We start from the raw sequence: 17,781 nt of genomic DNA, 5'->3' as shown, positions 1-17,781 counted from the left end.
AATAATAATAATAATAATAATAATAATAATAATAATAATAATAAATAATATAATAAAAGTTTATATCCTGCGGACCCAGCCCCCCCCCCCTCCGGTTGGGAGATTTTGATAAATAATACATTCATAATGCTCAGTTGTAGTTAACAACATGGTGGCGGTTACAAAATGAATCCCAATCCAGAGGAAGGCTGAGATACAAAACACACGCAGAATAATCCAGTTTGAAATCACATTAACTGCCCTGGCTCATGTAGGAAAATCTGGAAATTGTAGGTTATTATGGCACCAGAGCTCTCTGACAGAGAAGGCTAATGTCTCACAAATTATGGTTTTGTGTCAGGGCATTAAAGCAGTCCCAAACGGGATTTCCTGCAGTGTTTTGGACCTGAAACACTGTTTGTTAATGTTATTGACCTCTGGGAAAGTTTTATTGTGCCAGACCCTGAATAAGACCAGTTGCACGGCTCCCTTAAGGATCAGTTTGGAAGTGGAGAGTAGTATAAACTGACGGTGGAGAACCAGTGTGGGGTAGCAGTTTGAGCGTTGGACTACAACTCTGGAGATCATCCCCTTTAGCTACTTTTGCTTCCCCATGTGACCATGGAAATCCACTGGGTAACTTGGTAGTCACATACCTAGAAAAGCCTGTTACAGGGTTGCCTTAGGGCAGCGTTTCTCAAATAGTGGGGCGGGCCCCCAGGGGGGCGCGAGGCTCTTTAAAGGGGGGCGCGAGGCTCTGTATGCAGAGGTGTACTATAACAATTTATAGACAGATGATACTATTTACAGTCGCGGGGGGGCGCGAAATGTTTTCCTCTCCTAGGGGGGCATGACAGAAAATAATTGAGAAGCACGGCCTTAGGGTACCATAAGTCGAAACAACTTGAAAGCACACAGACAACAACAATACCTGAGCGATCAATGGCATCCATTGCTTTAGCTACTTTGCTCCATCAATTATGTTAGTATGTTGACTCTCCCTTCCAGAAAGGAATTCTTGTCCAGGAAAGACATAATCTACCCTAGAGTTGACAGTGCCTGTCTCGATGGAGTTCTTAAACGTGTCACAGATTGATGCAGAAGAAAGAAAACAAGTTGTGATCTGCAACTATTGCGTAGGGATGAGCCCCATAGCTTCCATTTTCTTTTGGGTACACTTCAGTCTTTAGCAACCTATAGAAATGTGTGTCGTCCTTCTTGCTCCACTAGATCTAAAGTCAAGGATGGTACCCCAATTGCTTTCTGTCTAAGAAAACATCATAACCATCTTTACTATTTATTGAATATTCTCTTACCCCTAAAGTTCGGGAGAAAAAAACTCTTAGTTCACAGGGAGTTCAGCCTTCTCCTTCTCTCCTTGGTTTAGATATAGATATATGTGCATGCATATATATGCGTATATGTGTTATTAAGTTATTATATAGTGTTGAATAGATATGTATACTTGTGTGTTTAACCCATCTATGTGTTTAACTATATTTTGTGTTGGAGTCAAAAAATTCCCCAAATAGTATAGAAACAGATGAAGCTTAGCAAGTTGCCTGAACAAATGAGATAAGCAAGAGTGGCCTCCAGGTCAAGAATTCACGTTCAGTTTTTGGTTTGGGGGCCAGATCTCTTAGGGGCGCATTCCCACTATGAAATAGACGAATTCCGATTGATGTAAATGTGTGTTTTCCTTTGGTGCATGAAATAGGATGGCATGGCAATATATTTCCTATAGATGGAGCACCTAATACAGAGTAAAACCAGTAATACATGTAATTCAGTATAAACCAGTCTCTTAGCATAGAGGAACCTTTTGGGTACACTTCAGTCTTTAGCAACCTATGCCCACAGAAACTAATGGAACAGTTTCGCCAGCTAAATGTGCCTGTCCAAGGATAGATAGATGGCTCCAGAACAGCAGATCTTTTCTGTGGTGATGCCGCGTGAAAATATATTCCTAGATATGCTTACGTTCTTTTATTACAATTTTAAGTGCCAAGCAAAATCTATCCTCATCTCCAGGTTTATGCAGGGCCCACTGCATAAAAATTACAAGAAGTGTCAAAAGCGATTTTTTTTAAAAAACTATTCATCAGGATCTCTCACAGGAGGCCTAGAACTTTCACAGAACCTAGATCCAAGAAGCCCTGATCAAGCAGTAAAAGACATTTTCTCACTAACATTTGAACTTAGGTCCAAACACACGCGAAATAAACCAGTTTGAGACTGCTTTAACTGCCTGGCTCAATGCAGGAATCCTGGGGGCTGTGTTGTGGAGACATAGCTCCCATCAGACAGCTCTGGTGCCAAAAATATCTACAGTCCCAGGATCCCTACACTGAGCCAGGGCTGTTAAAGCAGCCTCAAAACTGGATATTTCTGTAGTGTGTTTTGGGTCTTAGTTTCTTTGAAAAATAGAAAGATGGTACTGCTTTTCTATTCAATTAGTGACTGGTTCTGGCTTTTTCTTAAGAGTGCATTGTAATCTTTTCCTATATGCCATTGTCAAGCACTCCAGCAATTTACAACTGTTTGACTATGACATATTAATTTCATAAAACTGTTCTGAAATGTTCTTGTACTTTCTGATGGCATTACACTGATGCAGCCTTAGTGCATGGCCATCCTTATTTGTGCACCAAAGGAACAAACATTTACACAATTGGCAATCATCGTTGTTTCATAGTGGGAATAGTTTACTGCAATTTCAATTTCTCGTCTTGTGAACTCCTTTTGCCTGATTTTCTAAACTCATCATCTGCAAAAAGCTCTCTTGCACTGCCTGTGTCGTTGACCTTGTTTAGGCCCATGTCAGGAGAATGAAATAACATCCTCCGCTGAACAAATCTTGCCAAGAAAAACCCTATATAGGTTGGCTTTGGATTGCCATAAGTCAGAATGAAAGTGAGTTCCTAAAGAATTCAAGGAGAATATTGTCACACTTTTTCAAGGACTTTTTGCCAAATTCAAATTTACTGTACCTTCACCAGCCATATGTTTAATAATGGCTGATCATCGTTCTCCCTACCATTTTTCATCTAACTTTATCTCAGGTATCAAAATCCTGATAACTCCCGTACTCAGGGATGTGAACTGTGGCCTGTGTACAGACTCCAAAATAAAGCTGTCGGGTCTCTGGAGGTATGCTATTTAAATGATGCATGGGTCCTAGAGTCCGGAGGTCGCACCAAAGCCACACTCATTCCTAAGCACTGGAGTGCAGCTTTGGTGCAGCTTCCGGTCTTAGGAGGCATGCATCTTTTAAATAGCATGCCTCCAAAAGAGACTCGAAGCAGCTTATTTTGGCAGTCGGTGACAGGCCTGAGTTTAATTTCATTTGCTGCATTGTCCTCTCCCCATAGTGGGCTCCCTTCCATCCTTGCTGGAGTTTTGCCCCATGCAGGCAGGGACAACTGTGAGTGGGTGTAAAATAGGAGAAGGAGAAACAGGAAGGAGGGAGTAAGGAGGAGAATACTATATAATGAGCATGACACTGTCACCAAAAAGATAGTTTTGGGGTCACTGCCACTTTCCTCTGACAAGAAGCTCTTTTTCCAATGTCTTAATGCTCTCAGCCCCTTTCCCTCTTTTGCCTTAAAAATAGCTAGAGGATATGCCAAGCATACCTCTCTAGGCATGCTTTACCTAGACTTAATCACATAGGGAAGAGAAATCCCAGAGGTCAAGCAGAGTTCATGAAAGGAAGAGTCATAGGGACCACATTGCAAATATAGATGACTAATGAATGTACAAGGGAATCGCAGGGGGGGGGAGATCAGCATGTCTTTATGATTATAGCAAAGAATTTAACTCCAAAAAATCACAGAAAAAACTATGGATGGCTCTCAGGGACATGGGAGTGCCACTGCATTTGTAGTCCTGATGAGAAATCTGTAGTTAGCAGAAGAGGCTGCTCTTAGAACTGAATACGGAGAAATGGAATGGTTCAACTGGCAAAGAGTTCAGGCAAGGCTGCATTCTATCACCCTAGTTGGTTCAACTTGCATGCAGAAAATATCATAGAAAAGCAGGATTAGATCAGAAAGAGAAGCAAAGATGGAGGAAGGAATATCAACTATCTAAGTATGTGGATGACCACAATTACTAGCAGAAAGCATCATAACTTGAAACAGTTATTAAGGAAGTCACTGAAAATTTGCTAAGTAGTTCCCCCACCCACCAATTTTTCCTCCAAGTCATGATAAAGATTTTGAATAGCACGGGGCCTAGGACAGAGCCTGGTGGGACCCACTGGTCACTCTCACCAGGATGAAAAGGAGCCATTGTGAGCACCCTTTGGGTTCGGCAGTCAACCAATTACAAATCCAGGGAACAGTTACCTTGTCTAGCCCAACTTTACAAGCTGGTTTACAAGAATGTCATGGGAAATTGGTCAAAGGCCTTACTGATATCAAGATATACTAATCCAAGCTCCTTCATCTAACAAGCTAGTAATTTTATCAAGAAAGAGATTAGATTTGTCTGGCATGACTTGTTTCTCTGAAACCATGTTGACTTTTTGTGATATGGCTTGCTTTCTAGATTTTCGCAGACTGTTTAATGATCTGCTCCTGATCTGTTCCTGGTATTGATGTCAGACTAACTGGACGATAATTGTTGGGATCCTCTTCTTCCCTTTTGAAGATGGGAACGTTGGCCTCTGCCAGTCTGCTGGGATTTTCCTGTTTTCAGTTTTCAAGATTATTGCCAATGGCTCGATTTCCTGGAGCTAAATTCATTAGATTAACAAGAATTCCTGGTACTATCTTTACTTATTCTGTGCTGAAATTCCCATAATCTGTCCTCTGCTCCATTATCCTCAGGTTGAGCAACATGCCTTTCCTAAGAAGACTGAATCAAAAAAGGTGTTGAGTAATCTGCCTTTCTCTGTCTCTGTTAGCATTTTGCCATCTTCTCCACACAGTGGCCTACCATTTCCTTCTTCTTCTTTTGCTGCGGACATATCCAAAAAAGCCCTTTTTGCTGTCTTAACTCTGTAGCAGCCTGAGTTATCTGAGCTTAGCTTTTCTAACTTATCCCTACAGAGGCTCGCTATTGTGGTGAATTCCTCTTTGATTTCCCCATTTTTCCATTTCTTACATGTTACATTTAAAACTTAGCTCAGTTGAAAATTCCTTATCCATCCTGGTTTCTTCAGACATCTCCCATTTTTCATCCTCAATGGAACTGTCTGAAATTGTGCCTTCAGTATCTCCCTTTTGAGAAACTCTCATCTGTCCTGACCTCCCTTCTCTTTTAGTATTCCTGACCATGAGATTACCCCCAGTATTTCTCTAAGTTTACTAAAAATCGGCTTTCCTAAAGTCTAGAATGTGTGTCTGACTATACCTGGCTTCTCCTTTCCATTGTATAACTCCAGAACATGGTCACTTCCACCTAAGGATCCCACCCCCTGCACTCCATTAACTAGGTCATCACTGTTGGTTAGGATCAGATCCAAAATAGCTGATCCCCTTGTTGCCTCTTCCACCTTTTGGACAATGAAGTTGTCTCCCAGGCAAGTGAAGAATTTGCTAGATCTTGAGGATTTGGCTCAGTTTGACTTCCAGCAAATATCAGGATAGTTGAAGTCACCCATCACTACTACATCTCTCCTTTCTGAGTGTGTGGATTCATTTTGAAAGAAGCCTTCAAGTGGTCTCTTGGAAGTTCAAAATATTTTTGATTACTTATGAAAGGCTTACCTGACTTGGTTGTTTTGTTTCACATGCACAAATTGTTAGTTTTGCATAAAAGCTTTGCTGAGACATGTCTGACTGCTTTCTTTTGTTTTGTTAGTGTAGGAACCTATTCCTTTGAATGTTATTTCTACCCCAGGTAAGTTTCTGTCAAAGTAGTCATGTCCAGGAACACAATGACTTCATTAATTGAGGTATACTTGTACATTTAAATTTTTAATACTTATAAATAATATGCAGCATTCACTGAATGACTGAAATAGGGAACTGGAATGCTCACTCTTGACCAATCAATGGTCAGTAGTTAGAGGTCTATGGATTGCCAATTATATCTTATATAATAAAAACTGATGTTTCAGGTATATTGGTTAACCACAATATCTTTTTAATGAAGGAATGTTTAAATCAACTGATTATTGAAGGTGTAATACTGTTAATGTTTTTCTAACCCATTTCAAAAATGCTCCGTAATTGCTTCATTTTGGGTGTAATTACATGAATAATCTTGGTACTAGATATTTAGTGATGTACATGTTCTTTGAAGCTATTCATCTGTTTCTTGGAACACATAACACATGAACAGTGAAAATAGATCTTTTGTGTCCTCGACTGCTAAAAGCTGATATTCCAGTATTGGAAAGATAACATATCCCCATCTGTGATCCAGTAGGTAAATTTACTTATAACAGTGTTTGCCACATTTGAAAGAATGTTATATAAATGCAATTTACAAATAGATGTATATTTAGATCTGCTTTTATTGAAATTTATGAATAATGATTTTTTAAATCTCATTGTTATATTAGAACATCAGAGTATATAACCAAAAGTCTTATAACGTAATTTTACTTTACACAAGTTTCAAATTAAAAAATAAAACTACCATCCTGTAATCTGGTTATAGAGAAATCAGAACCCTTGATAACTGCTATATCCCTTGAAATATTGCACTTGCTGGATAAGTGCAATACACTATCAACTGGTTCCATTTCCTCATCTACAGATGGGTCATTCCTACAAGCACTGAACATTAAACAATAATACAACATACTGTAGATACAACACATAGGATTTTTTCAGAGGGAATACAGTGGGGCCTTGGTGTCTGCTGGGATTTGGTTCCAGGATCCCCCATAGATACCAAAATCCATGGATGCTCAAGTCCCATTACATACAATAGTAGCAAAATGGTGTCCCTTGTATAAAGTGGTAAAATCAAGTTTGCTTTTTGGAAATTCTTTTTTGGGGGGGGAATATTTTCAAGCTGCAGATGCAGAATCCATGGATATGGAGGGCTGACTATATATGCAAGTAACTTGTCTCTTGGGTGAATATAGTCAACTGACTCACCAATCAAACAATGAGGCAAAGCCTCACACTTGTTAAGGGTGATATACTGAGGGCATATATTTGAGATTTGGAACATCTGTTTGAATGTTTAATGCTGAATCCCCACTTATGCTTGAGCTGTATATTTATAAATAAAAGCAAATATTACCAAAAGAAAGAAAAGAAAAGAAAGAAGCAGATCCCTTGATTGCTATATCCTCTAAACCCCTCATTGGTCAGAGAAGTGAGGCTGAGCTCACTCATCTACTGGTTCCTTTTTCACATCTGTATATTGGTCAACTGGTTCCATTTCCACATCTGTAGATGTATCTACACCAATGGCATTCTCTCCTGCATCACGACCAGCATGTAAAACAGGACCAATTTCAGTATCATACCAAGATTTATGCTTCTTTTCAATTAATGAGAGGAGTGACTTAATTGAATAGCCAAATTCAATTATGCTCTTCTTTTTATACTTTTCTCCATAAACATATCCTGCAGTATGCATTGCAACTAAGTGGCCATTTCTGTCAAACACAGGGGAACCTGAGGATCCCCAGAAGAAAGAGGTATCATAGGTGACGACATCAGGATTATTGATGATCTCTGGAAAGTCTCTTGGATTGTACATATGGATGCAATTTACACCCTTTTCATCATAACCGCAAGCAGCATACAGTGGTACCTCGGGATACGAAATACCCAGGTTACGAATTTTTCAGGATACGAAAAAATCCCATAGGGATTTATTGTTTCGGGTTACGAAAGTTTTTTCGGGTTACGAAAAAACTCCGGCGCTATTTTAAATGGAGCCGCGGCAGAGCCGCGGCTTTTTTCCCCATTAGCGCCTATGGGTTTTCGGCTTACGAAGGCTTTTCGGGTTACGAAAGCGGCCGCGGAACGAATTATTTTCGTAACCCGAGGCACCACTGTAGTTGCATTCTGCCCCTTTTCCCTGATCTAAACGCTGAGTACACTCATTTCGACGTTCAAACACAGTGATAACAGAACAGCCATCTACAAGTTTTGTTTCTCCATCTGGATGACCAATTATGTAAATAAGACCATTGAAAGGTGGAACAGAAATGTTTCGTAGCAAACCTCTTGGAAGCCCATTTCCACGTTCCTTTAATTTCAGGACAGCAAAATCAAGAACTTTATCTGATATTTTAAACCATTCCTCAAGGTAGAACCAACCATTGTCCTTAGGATGTTTGTTTTTGTAAGAGAAAGTGACACGTGCTAACTGGCTAATTTTTTGTGCCCACTCTTCTTCTTCTATACCATCTCTCCTTTACCACATGGTGGCAGGTGAGAATGTACTTGCCACACAAGACAAAACAAGTTGCACTTCCCTCCTTTGTAGTAATGCTCCATTCTATATAGCCAACTGACTCACTGAGATGAGCATGGAGCTTCACCATGTTAACTGTAGTGGAGTTCTTTCTCTCTTTGCCAAAGACTGCTTTATAAACTCCAAAAACATCTTTCTTCTGATCAGGCTTCCTCTTGGCCTTTTCAAGGAAGTCATTTATTCTTTTACTTTGTTCCTTCAAGTCAGGATATAATGTGAGAAGATGATGTTTAAAATAATGAAAAGTTTTGAGCTGTTCCTCTTGAGGGACCAGAGGGACATGTTCATTATTTGGACCCTTAGATTTGCGATGTCTCTGAGTCTTCACATGAATGGTAAAGGTCCTGTTAGATAGTTTTCACTGTATGGCTGTTTGGTATGGACTTTTTATTCTCCATTAGCACCCAATCTTTTTCATTCAGAATAGGCATAAAGCGGCCATCTTTACAGAGGGCATCTTTTATGGTTTCCTCTTCTGGGGCAAAGACACAAAGATTACTATGTTCTTTAAGAAGCTCATTGCATCTAATTATTTTATCACACAGTGGCTCATTGGATGGACATTTATTTGCATTTGGAGCAACAAAAAACAAGATACATTCCATGTCCATGATGCCATCCTGCCTATAGTCTAATTTACCAGGGCTCTCGATTTGTTTTTTTCTGTAAAACTTCATTTCAAATTGGGAATCACTGGGCACATATTTCAGAGGCATCCCCAAATTAATGCAACCCTCAATCCCTTTCTTCCCTATTAAGTAGATCTTCTTGCCCTTCTTTTTGTCCATGTGAGCAGAAACATCTTTAGAAGCTCTGAGGGCTTTTAGCACACTGTGATGGATCTTGCCTTTCACCACGTGTTCCTTTCCATCATCACCTAAATTCACAGTGAATTCTCGTTCTTCAACTGGTGTCTTGTCACTGTTTGGTGGAATCTCTTTTTGAAGATGGCTTCCAATTTTGGTACTTGAGCTGGCCTCAGAGTTCTCATTCTAATAAAAGGTAAGAAACTAAGTAAACATTTTTGTTTGTGGCTTGCTTTTTTTAAAAAAAAGATTAACATCCTGTCTAGGCACCTGTGTATGGCTATCGTCCATCCTGCACATGTGTAATCTCAAGCAAGCAAGTGTTGAAGTACAGTTTCAGTCAAGTTGATTGGCCGAAAAAGAACAACCAACCCTCTTCACAGAAAGTTTGCCCTTCCGTATCACTTGCTGCTATTGTTTTTAGATAATTATGGGTATCAATAGAGTAACAGCAGTGGCCCCAAAATACGTAAGAACAGATATTAACCATAAAGGTTGTTGTACAAGTTAAGCACAGCCGATAAATACAGTATTTGGATGATAATCACTTCAAAGTTATTCAGAACTCAAAACTGAAAGCATCTTTGCCTGGAATGAGTACAGAAGATGTGATGCTTACACATTTACATCTTACAGTTTATTTCTTTAAAAGCTTCAGTTCTCAAAAAGCTTATTAGAATAAAAAAGGGAGTAAAGGGAATAAAGAAAATAAGCAAGAAAATGGAATTTAAAAAGGAAGGGACCAGTCTAACTTCCTTAGGAAGGTAGTTCTAATCTAGAGCGTAGGAGCAGCCACCAAGAAGGCCCTATCACAGAACCTCACTAGGCAGGCTCATAGGACACTTTGAATTGTATCAGTTGAAGCTTCCAAATGCTTTTCAAAGGCAGCCCCATGTACAGCATGTTATAATAATCCAAATGGGATATAACTAAGATGTGTGTCACTGTAGTCCAGGCTAGGTATCTCACGGAATGGGCACTGTTGGCACACTAGCTTTAATGTTGCAAAAGTACTCCTGACTACTGGAGAAAACTAGTCTTCCAGGTTTAGATCTCAGTTCAGAAACACACCCAAACTGCAAATCTGTGTCTTTATGCTATCTAGAACAGGCTGAATCCGTATCTGCTGATCTGTTTTTTGACTGGCCAGGAGCACCTCCGTCTTGTCTGGATTAAGCTTCAATTTGTTCACTCTCATCCAGTCCATTAATGACACCACTTTAGTATAGAAACACCATCCTTGGAATTAGATGGAAAGGGGAGAGTTGCGTGTCTTCAGCATACAGATGACATTGAATCCCTAAATTCCAGTAAACCTCTCCCATTTATCTGCTGAATAGCAAGGATAAAACATATCTGAGGGATTCCAAAGTTTAGTGATCAAGGACTTGAACAAGAATTTCCCCCAGCACCACCTTGTAGGGATGCCCTTTCAGGAAGAATTGAGACACTGTAAAAGAGGGTGTCAAGGCAGCCCTGGAGGATACCACCAAGCCACCAAGAAGGCCAACAGAACCAACAGGAAAACCTTCCTCCTGTCCAATCCCTAGCAGAAATCATCCATCCAAGTGACCAGATCATTCTGTCCCATTCTCAGGCCTGAAACCCATCTGAAATGAACCAAGATAATCCATTTTGTTCAGGAACTCCTGAAGCTGGAAGGCTACCACATGTTTCAATACCTTGGCCAAAAATGGAATACTGGCCACTAACTAATAGTGTCTAAATAACTAATAACTAATCCTGGGAACACATCCACCACTACCATTTTTCTTAGACCAGCCTCTTTCAAGCATGTTGGGACTTACTTTAAAGCAGTGACTACCAAAGAATATATATCTCATATCTTAATAGCTGTCATGATGTATGGACAATAACATTGTTTAATTGAAATACAGAGGGTTTTGTTGTTGTTTATTTCAAAAAGAACTCTCTTTTTAATGTTATGAAACGACAGTATTAAAGTATCACCTACAGATTAGGCAATCCCTTTTCAGAATAAGACAGAGTAATACCTCCTCATAAAGAATATTTCCATAACTGGTTTCTTTTTTAACAGAGCATCTTTTTTTATCAGGCTGTGTCTTCTTGCTTTGAAAGGGATTCATATTGGCTCAAACAGGTACAACTAGAGGAAGAAGTTAGTAGGTTCAGAAATGATGACATGATAAAGCAGTAGATTATTGAGCCCCCCCCCCCCCCAATGCATTCAGTCAGTTCTACTCTCTTTACATTTGAACTGGAAGGGGTGAGCAGAGACCTCCTGTTGATCTCCTACAACAAGGGTTCCCAACCTGGGGGTCGCCAGGTTGGGATTCCCCTGCCTCCCCCTCCTCCCTTTTTCCCCGCAGGTGCTGGTGCTAGCGCCGGCAGCCGCGAGTAGAGGGGGCCGGGGTCTCCTCCTCCCCTTCCCTTCTCCTCGCAGGTGCCATCGAAGGCACCCGGGAGAAGAAGGCGAAAGGGACGGGACTGCAAGCCCCAGCAGCCTTTGCGACTGGAGGTCCTGCCCCTTCTTCCCCAGTGGCCTCCCTGAGTGGTTGGGAGGCTGGGAAGGGGCAGGACATCTGGCCGCAAAGCCTGCTGGGGCTTGTAGGCAGTCGAAAGTCCCGCCCCTTCCTCACCTCCCAACCAATGAGGGAGGTCATGGGCGGGACTTTCGCCCGGATTGGGGGTTGCGGCCCAACAAAGGTTGGGAACCGCTGTCCTACAAACTCTGACAACTCTCAGTTATATCACATCTCCTTTATGGAAAGGAATTGCTCATTGGTTTATTACACTAGGTAACAATAAGAAAAAATAGTTTGGCAATACATATCAAAATGTTATTCTTGACACAAAAGAATTTTGTGCTTTACCCTCCAGAGTCTCCTCCTATACTGTACTACCTGAGGGCTCCTTCCTGTGCTGCAATAACAGTACGAATCAATGATAGCATGGTGTCTACTCCCAGCATCAAACAAGGAAATGAGGGACATCTTCATGCTGGCATCAGGAAGTTGTTTTGTGCTGTATCTCACAGGAACAGGGTCAGATTTTAACACATTAAAGAACGTCGATTTTTTTTTTAAAAAAAGAACCTGTTGTCCTATCTATTTTTAATTATTTTTGTATTCATTCAATTTCTGATTGAAACAAACTGCAGTGCGTCAGCATGCGGGCGCCTTTTACACAGCTTTCAGCTTACACTGAAAACCATGTGAGGGAAACATAATGGCGCCCACGCCTGTGGTGCACGTGCCACACTGTGCTGCATGCACAAGCCCCATTATTGTCAATGGGGCTTGAGCATAGGCGCTATTTGCTTTACGTGGGGGGGGGGGGGTCCAGAATGGATCCCCATGTAATGCAAGAGGGCACTGTACATTACAGCTACATGGTAAAATGGTCATTCAATAGCAACAAGAGTTGTGTTACAATGGTTAAATTGTTGCAGTTATACCTTTTAGGCAGAGTAATCCTACTTGTTAAGACAAGCAGATCTAAAGATCACAGGCCTGCAAACCTCAGGGTCATAAGAGGCCCTCCTTTTCGAGGACATGTTCTACATCTTAGCCTTCTGTCCAGGAGAAATTACAAAATGTCCTTCATTTTGAGCATGGTTATGTACCAAAAATTTACATTTATATTAAGGGCTGGGTTTTTTTTTGGTAATGTCCTAATTTTTTTCTGAATGTCCTACATTATGCGGTACCTTGTCCTCCTCTGAAGTTATCTGGTCACCCTGATGGAAGCTGCAGTACAACAACTCCTAGGGAAGCCACATTTCCCTCCACACCTGAGCTACATCTATGGGTGCAGATACACTGTACAAATAATGCAGTTTGACAACATTTTAAATGCTGTAGCTCCATCTTATGGCATCCTGGGATTTGTAGGTCTTTGGGCTTCTCTGCCAAAGAGGGCTGGTGCCCCACAAAACTACAGATCCCAGGATTCTGTAAGATGGAGCCATGACAGTAAAAGTGGTGTCAAATTGCATTATTTCTACAGTGTAGATGCACTCAAGGCCACCAAAGAATATTAGAGGAGGACCAAAGAGATCTGGTTCAAATCCCCATCCTGCCATGAAATTCACTAGGTGATGAAAGAGGACTTCTACTCACCTCTGTGCTAATACTACCTGCTTCGAGACTTCACCAGTACTGTAGTTACAGAAGCCTGATTGCAGAAGTGCAGAAGCCTGATCTTGCTCACAGGGTTGTTGGAAGGATAGATGGAGAGAGAACTGTGAATGCTGCCTTGCACTTGCTAGAAGAAAGGTGTGATTTAAAAGTTACAGATAAAATTTCAAAGAAAAAGCCATGTTGGTGCATCTCAACATAAAGAAGGGAAGGAGGTTGGAAAAAAGGGGGATATCTAGCAGCAACTTACATACTTTAGCAGGAGCTTTCATGGATACTGATCCACACCTTCAGATGCCCTGAGAGAGCCAGCGTGGGGAAGTGGTCTAAATGTTCGATTAGGACTCTGGAGACCAGGCTTCAGTTCCCCAGTTGGTCATGAAACCCACTGGGTGACCTTGGGCAAGAAGTCACACTCTCTCAGCCTCAAGGGCAGGCAATGGCAAATCCCCTCTGAACAAACCTTACCAAGAAAACCCCATGATAAGGCCCACCCCTTCCAGACATTGGACAGGCCCATAGCTAGGCCTTTAGGGGCCCTGGGGCAGAAAGTACATTTGGGGCCCCTATATTTTTTCATGTTCAAACATACTTGTATGGCCATGGCATAGAAAGATTAACATAGCTAAATCCCATCACTGGCGTAGCTAATTAAGGGTTTACTTTTTCCCCAGAGGAAACCACTTACCTATGATTTTTTTCCAGTTTCTTTACTAGATGTAGGAAGAGGACATAGCCAAGTAGAAAGGGCAGAGGAATACTTTTAAGCTTCTTCTTCTTCTTCTCTTTTGTCTTGCCTTTTGCTTGCCCCACTTTTATAAGTTCTTTTCCTTTTAATAACAGTTGATCAATTTATCTGTTAAAGAAAGGGCTCAGCAGGGTGGGCAAGTCACACACTCTCAGCCTCCAGGAGAGGGAAAGGCTGCTGCTGCTGAGAAGCCCTGGCGGCAGTGGCCTCCTCCTCCTCCCTGCCCCCCAGAGGCCTACCAGGCCTGCCGCCCACCATGGCACCCAAAGTGAATCACACCAGGCACAGGCCCAACCCCTGGCCCCGAGCATGGCGAGGCGAGGCGAGGCCTACCGGTACCGGCCACTGCCCTGGGGTATCTCTCTCCCTCAGCAACCAGGCTGCTTGCTTTCTGTGCTTCAGATGTGCAACTGCTGAGCAGTGTTGCCAACAAGCCTCGAAGATAATTCCCCAAACGTTTGGCCAAAACTTACCAAATCCCCCCGTATCTCACCAAATCTTCAGTCAAAATCCCCAAAAAGTCCCCGTAATGTTAATATGGCAATAAAACGTAGCCCTAATTGAATAAAAATAATTGGACCTTATTTCAACTCTCAAAATTACCATTAAAACCAACCAAAGAATCCTTCAGTCCTTCTAATACTTTCAAGATGTTTATTTTGACATGAAGGGGGTTCAGGAAGCTTTGTGCCAAATAGAAATGTGTTCAGATGCAACCGCACTGCAGAAATAAATCCAGTTTGACACCCTTTTAATTGCCATGGCTCAGTGCTAGGGAATCCTGGGAATTCTAGTTTTCGGAGACATTTAACCTTCTCTCTCAGCAAACTCTGATGTGACAACAAACTACAATTCCCAGGATTTCATAGCACTGGGCCATGGCAGTAAAAACGGTATGAAACTGGATTGTCTCTGGAGTCTGGAGTGAAGATGCAGCCTGAGTTGGGTCCAAGACACACTGCAGAAATAATCCAGTTTGAGACTGCTTTAGCTGCCCTGGCTCAGTGCTAGGGAACCCTGGGAAGTGTAGTTTTGTGAGAAAGAGCTCTGGTGCCACAATGAACTACAGTTCCCATGCACCTGAGGAAGTACGCTTAAGTCTAGAAAGCTAGACTTAAGAGGGAGTCGAGGGCTGAGAGAGAGAGAGAGAGAGCCCTTCCTGAGGGCTCTCTCTGATTGGCTGAAAACTGTTCATGTGTGACACTCCAAAGGGTTGGTTGCTCTCTCTGTCGCCAGCCTCGCTCTCAGAGTCAGGGCTGGAGCTGAAATGGGCAAAAGGCACCGAAAAGGCACTGAAATAGAGCCAGGCACCAAAATCACACGGAAAGCTCTGGAAAGCCCCCCGTTTCCGTGTGAAAGAGAGCGCGAGCGAAAGTTCGAGTCCAAACGCTCCTCCTCCTCCTCTCCAGAGCGCAGCCAGCAGCCAATGGGGACGTAGGAGCTGGGAAACCCCGCCCCCTGGCTGCAGTCTGACCCCGCCCACAACATGGCCCTGAGTCCTGGCTTCCCTGCCATTGGGAAAGTGAGGCCGGGCGGCCGAGAGGGAAAACTGAGGGCTTGCGGCCCCAAGGCAATGCCCCGCTTGCTCCATGGCATGGATACTGAGGCCCCCAGCCCCGGTGCCCACTCACTCTGCGGGGGAAAGCCCCAAGTCCGGCCCCGCTCCTTTCCTGCCTTCAGCCTGGCCGCCGCGAGTCCTCTTTCACTTTCACAAACCGCGCCAAAGGAGGGGCGGGGCTACGGGGCACAGCCGACTCTCATTGGCTGATCTCCATGTTGTCGTAAGAGGCGTCGCGTTCCACGGCTGCTGATTGGCTCTTCTTCCCTCTTGTATGCCCAGGAGAAGGAAGTTGCAAAGTGTCCTCCATTTTGAAGGCTTAAAGGAAAGACAAAAGAATAAATAAGTTTGGTAATAAAGGAACATATACAGAGAAGACGGTTCATGATGAGAAAAGGGGCAATGGCACAGAGAGAAACGGGGGAAGATCATCATCATCATCATATAACTTATTTCTATACCTCTATTCCAAAGATCACAGCGGTGCACAACAAGCAAACAAAAACAATTAAAACATCATAATAACCCAGTTCCCCAACATACACAATATCCAATTACAAAAAACACAATAAAACAGTTAACAATTAAAAACAGTTAAAACCATGCAAAACAACCCCATACAAATGGCTGGATAGAGGGAATCCACCAATTCCATTGCCAGGGGAGGAAGAAAAATGCCAGCAGCAGGCTCATGGGGAATAAAAAGGACTTCGGATGATGATGGGGGAAAGCTACAATGCAAGGCATCACAGGGCGATAGGCTTCCGCACTCTGTCACAGGTTAACAACATGTAGTGCAATGGATAAAATAGTAATAAAATATACATCATGACAAAAACGTCTTCCATTTTGAGCATGACCAAGAAGCATGCCTTTATATTTCTATGAGTGTTTCTAGCTTTTATTTGGTCGTGCCATCCCTTTTTCTTTAGTTTCCTCCATTTTGAGCAAGACTAAGGAAGCATGGATGTATATTTATAGTACTGTTTCTAGCTTTTCTATTGTCACGTTGTGCATGTTTCTTGAAGGTCCTACATTTTGCGGTGCTTTGTCCTCCTTTTGCAGTTATGACACCTGGTCACCCTGCCCTAAGGTAAACCTATCATGGGGTTCCCTTGGCAAGTTTCTCTAGCAGGGGTTTGCCATTGCCATCCTCTGAGGAGGCTGAGAGAGTGTGACTTGCCCAAGGTCACCCAGTGGGTTTCCATAGCCAGGCAGGGATTTGAACCCAGGTCTCCAGAGTCACAGCCAAACTCTCAAACCACTGGGCACACTGGCTCTCATAACATAGATCTACCATACTCCTTATAGCCACTTGTGGCCTCCAGATATGATTATGTTACAGGTCTTTATCTGTTCTAGCCAGCACAGCCAATGGAGCGTTATCATGGGCGTTACAGACTGCTTACAGCTTCCAGAGGTCCTAACCGCAAAGGAGGGCAAGAGGCCACAAAATATATGACTTCCAAGAAAAATGTAGGACATTACAAAGTAAAAGCTAAAAACATTCATAGAAATAAAAATATAGAGCCTGAACAGACAGGCCAAAATAAAGCTGCTTCCGGTCACTTTGGAGGTATGCTGTTTAAGTGACACACTCATCTTAAGAGGCCAGATGCTTCGCCAAAGCTGCGCTTCAGTCCTTAGGATTGGAGCATGGCTTTGGTGCAGCTTAGGGCCTCTTAGGAAGCATGCATCATTTAAATAGCTAGTTCAAAGTGACCCAAAGCAGCTTTATTTTGACCTGTCTGTTCGGGTCCATAAATTCATTTCATAGGGTTCATTTACAACTATATTACACATACTGTATTTTATTATGTACTCAACTGTATTTTTCTGTTGAGCTTGTCTTTATCAAAATGCCTTGTTGGCTTGCAATATACATACAAACCTTTGAGCAAGGCAAACCCTTGCCTGAATCTACATTTAAATTATTCCTTTCATTTGTCCTTTGTGCTGAAATTTTGGGAGGAAACTGTTGAAAGATTTTTGCACTCTCTTTGCCCCTCCTTAGACAGACAGGGAATTCCTGCATGCAAACTCTCTCCTCGCTTTCATTCAAACTAACCTTAGTGACTTAGGTCACTCCACTTTGGGACTTACTGACATTCTCTCATTATATTTTCAACAGAACTGTTGTCTTTCCATCTTCCTCCTCTCTCAACTTTCTTTGGA

At 42.3% G+C, this 17,781-nt stretch overlaps 1 protein-coding gene across 1 annotated transcript; it reads right to left on the bottom strand.

Annotated features, from left to right (window-relative positions):
• Positions 1–6,425: 6,425 nt before the first annotated feature.
• Positions 6,426–14,674, bottom strand: FAM111A (FAM111 trypsin like peptidase A). Its single transcript, XM_042475055.1, is given in 6 exon segments — positions 6,426–7,695; positions 7,954–8,311; positions 8,313–8,729; positions 8,731–9,365; positions 11,195–11,307; positions 13,283–14,674. Coding segments are annotated over 5 exon segments (1,926 nt in total). The 5' UTR covers positions 11,288–11,307; positions 13,283–14,674; the 3' UTR covers positions 6,426–7,272.
• Positions 14,675–17,781: the final 3,107 nt, after the last annotated feature.

The sequence above is a fragment of the Sceloporus undulatus genome, chromosome 1, assembly GCF_019175285.1.
Source record: "Sceloporus undulatus isolate JIND9_A2432 ecotype Alabama chromosome 1, SceUnd_v1.1, whole genome shotgun sequence".
NCBI classification, from domain to species: domain Eukaryota; kingdom Metazoa; phylum Chordata; class Lepidosauria; order Squamata; family Phrynosomatidae; genus Sceloporus; species Sceloporus undulatus.
This window is presented reverse-complemented; position numbering and strand designations above follow the sequence as displayed.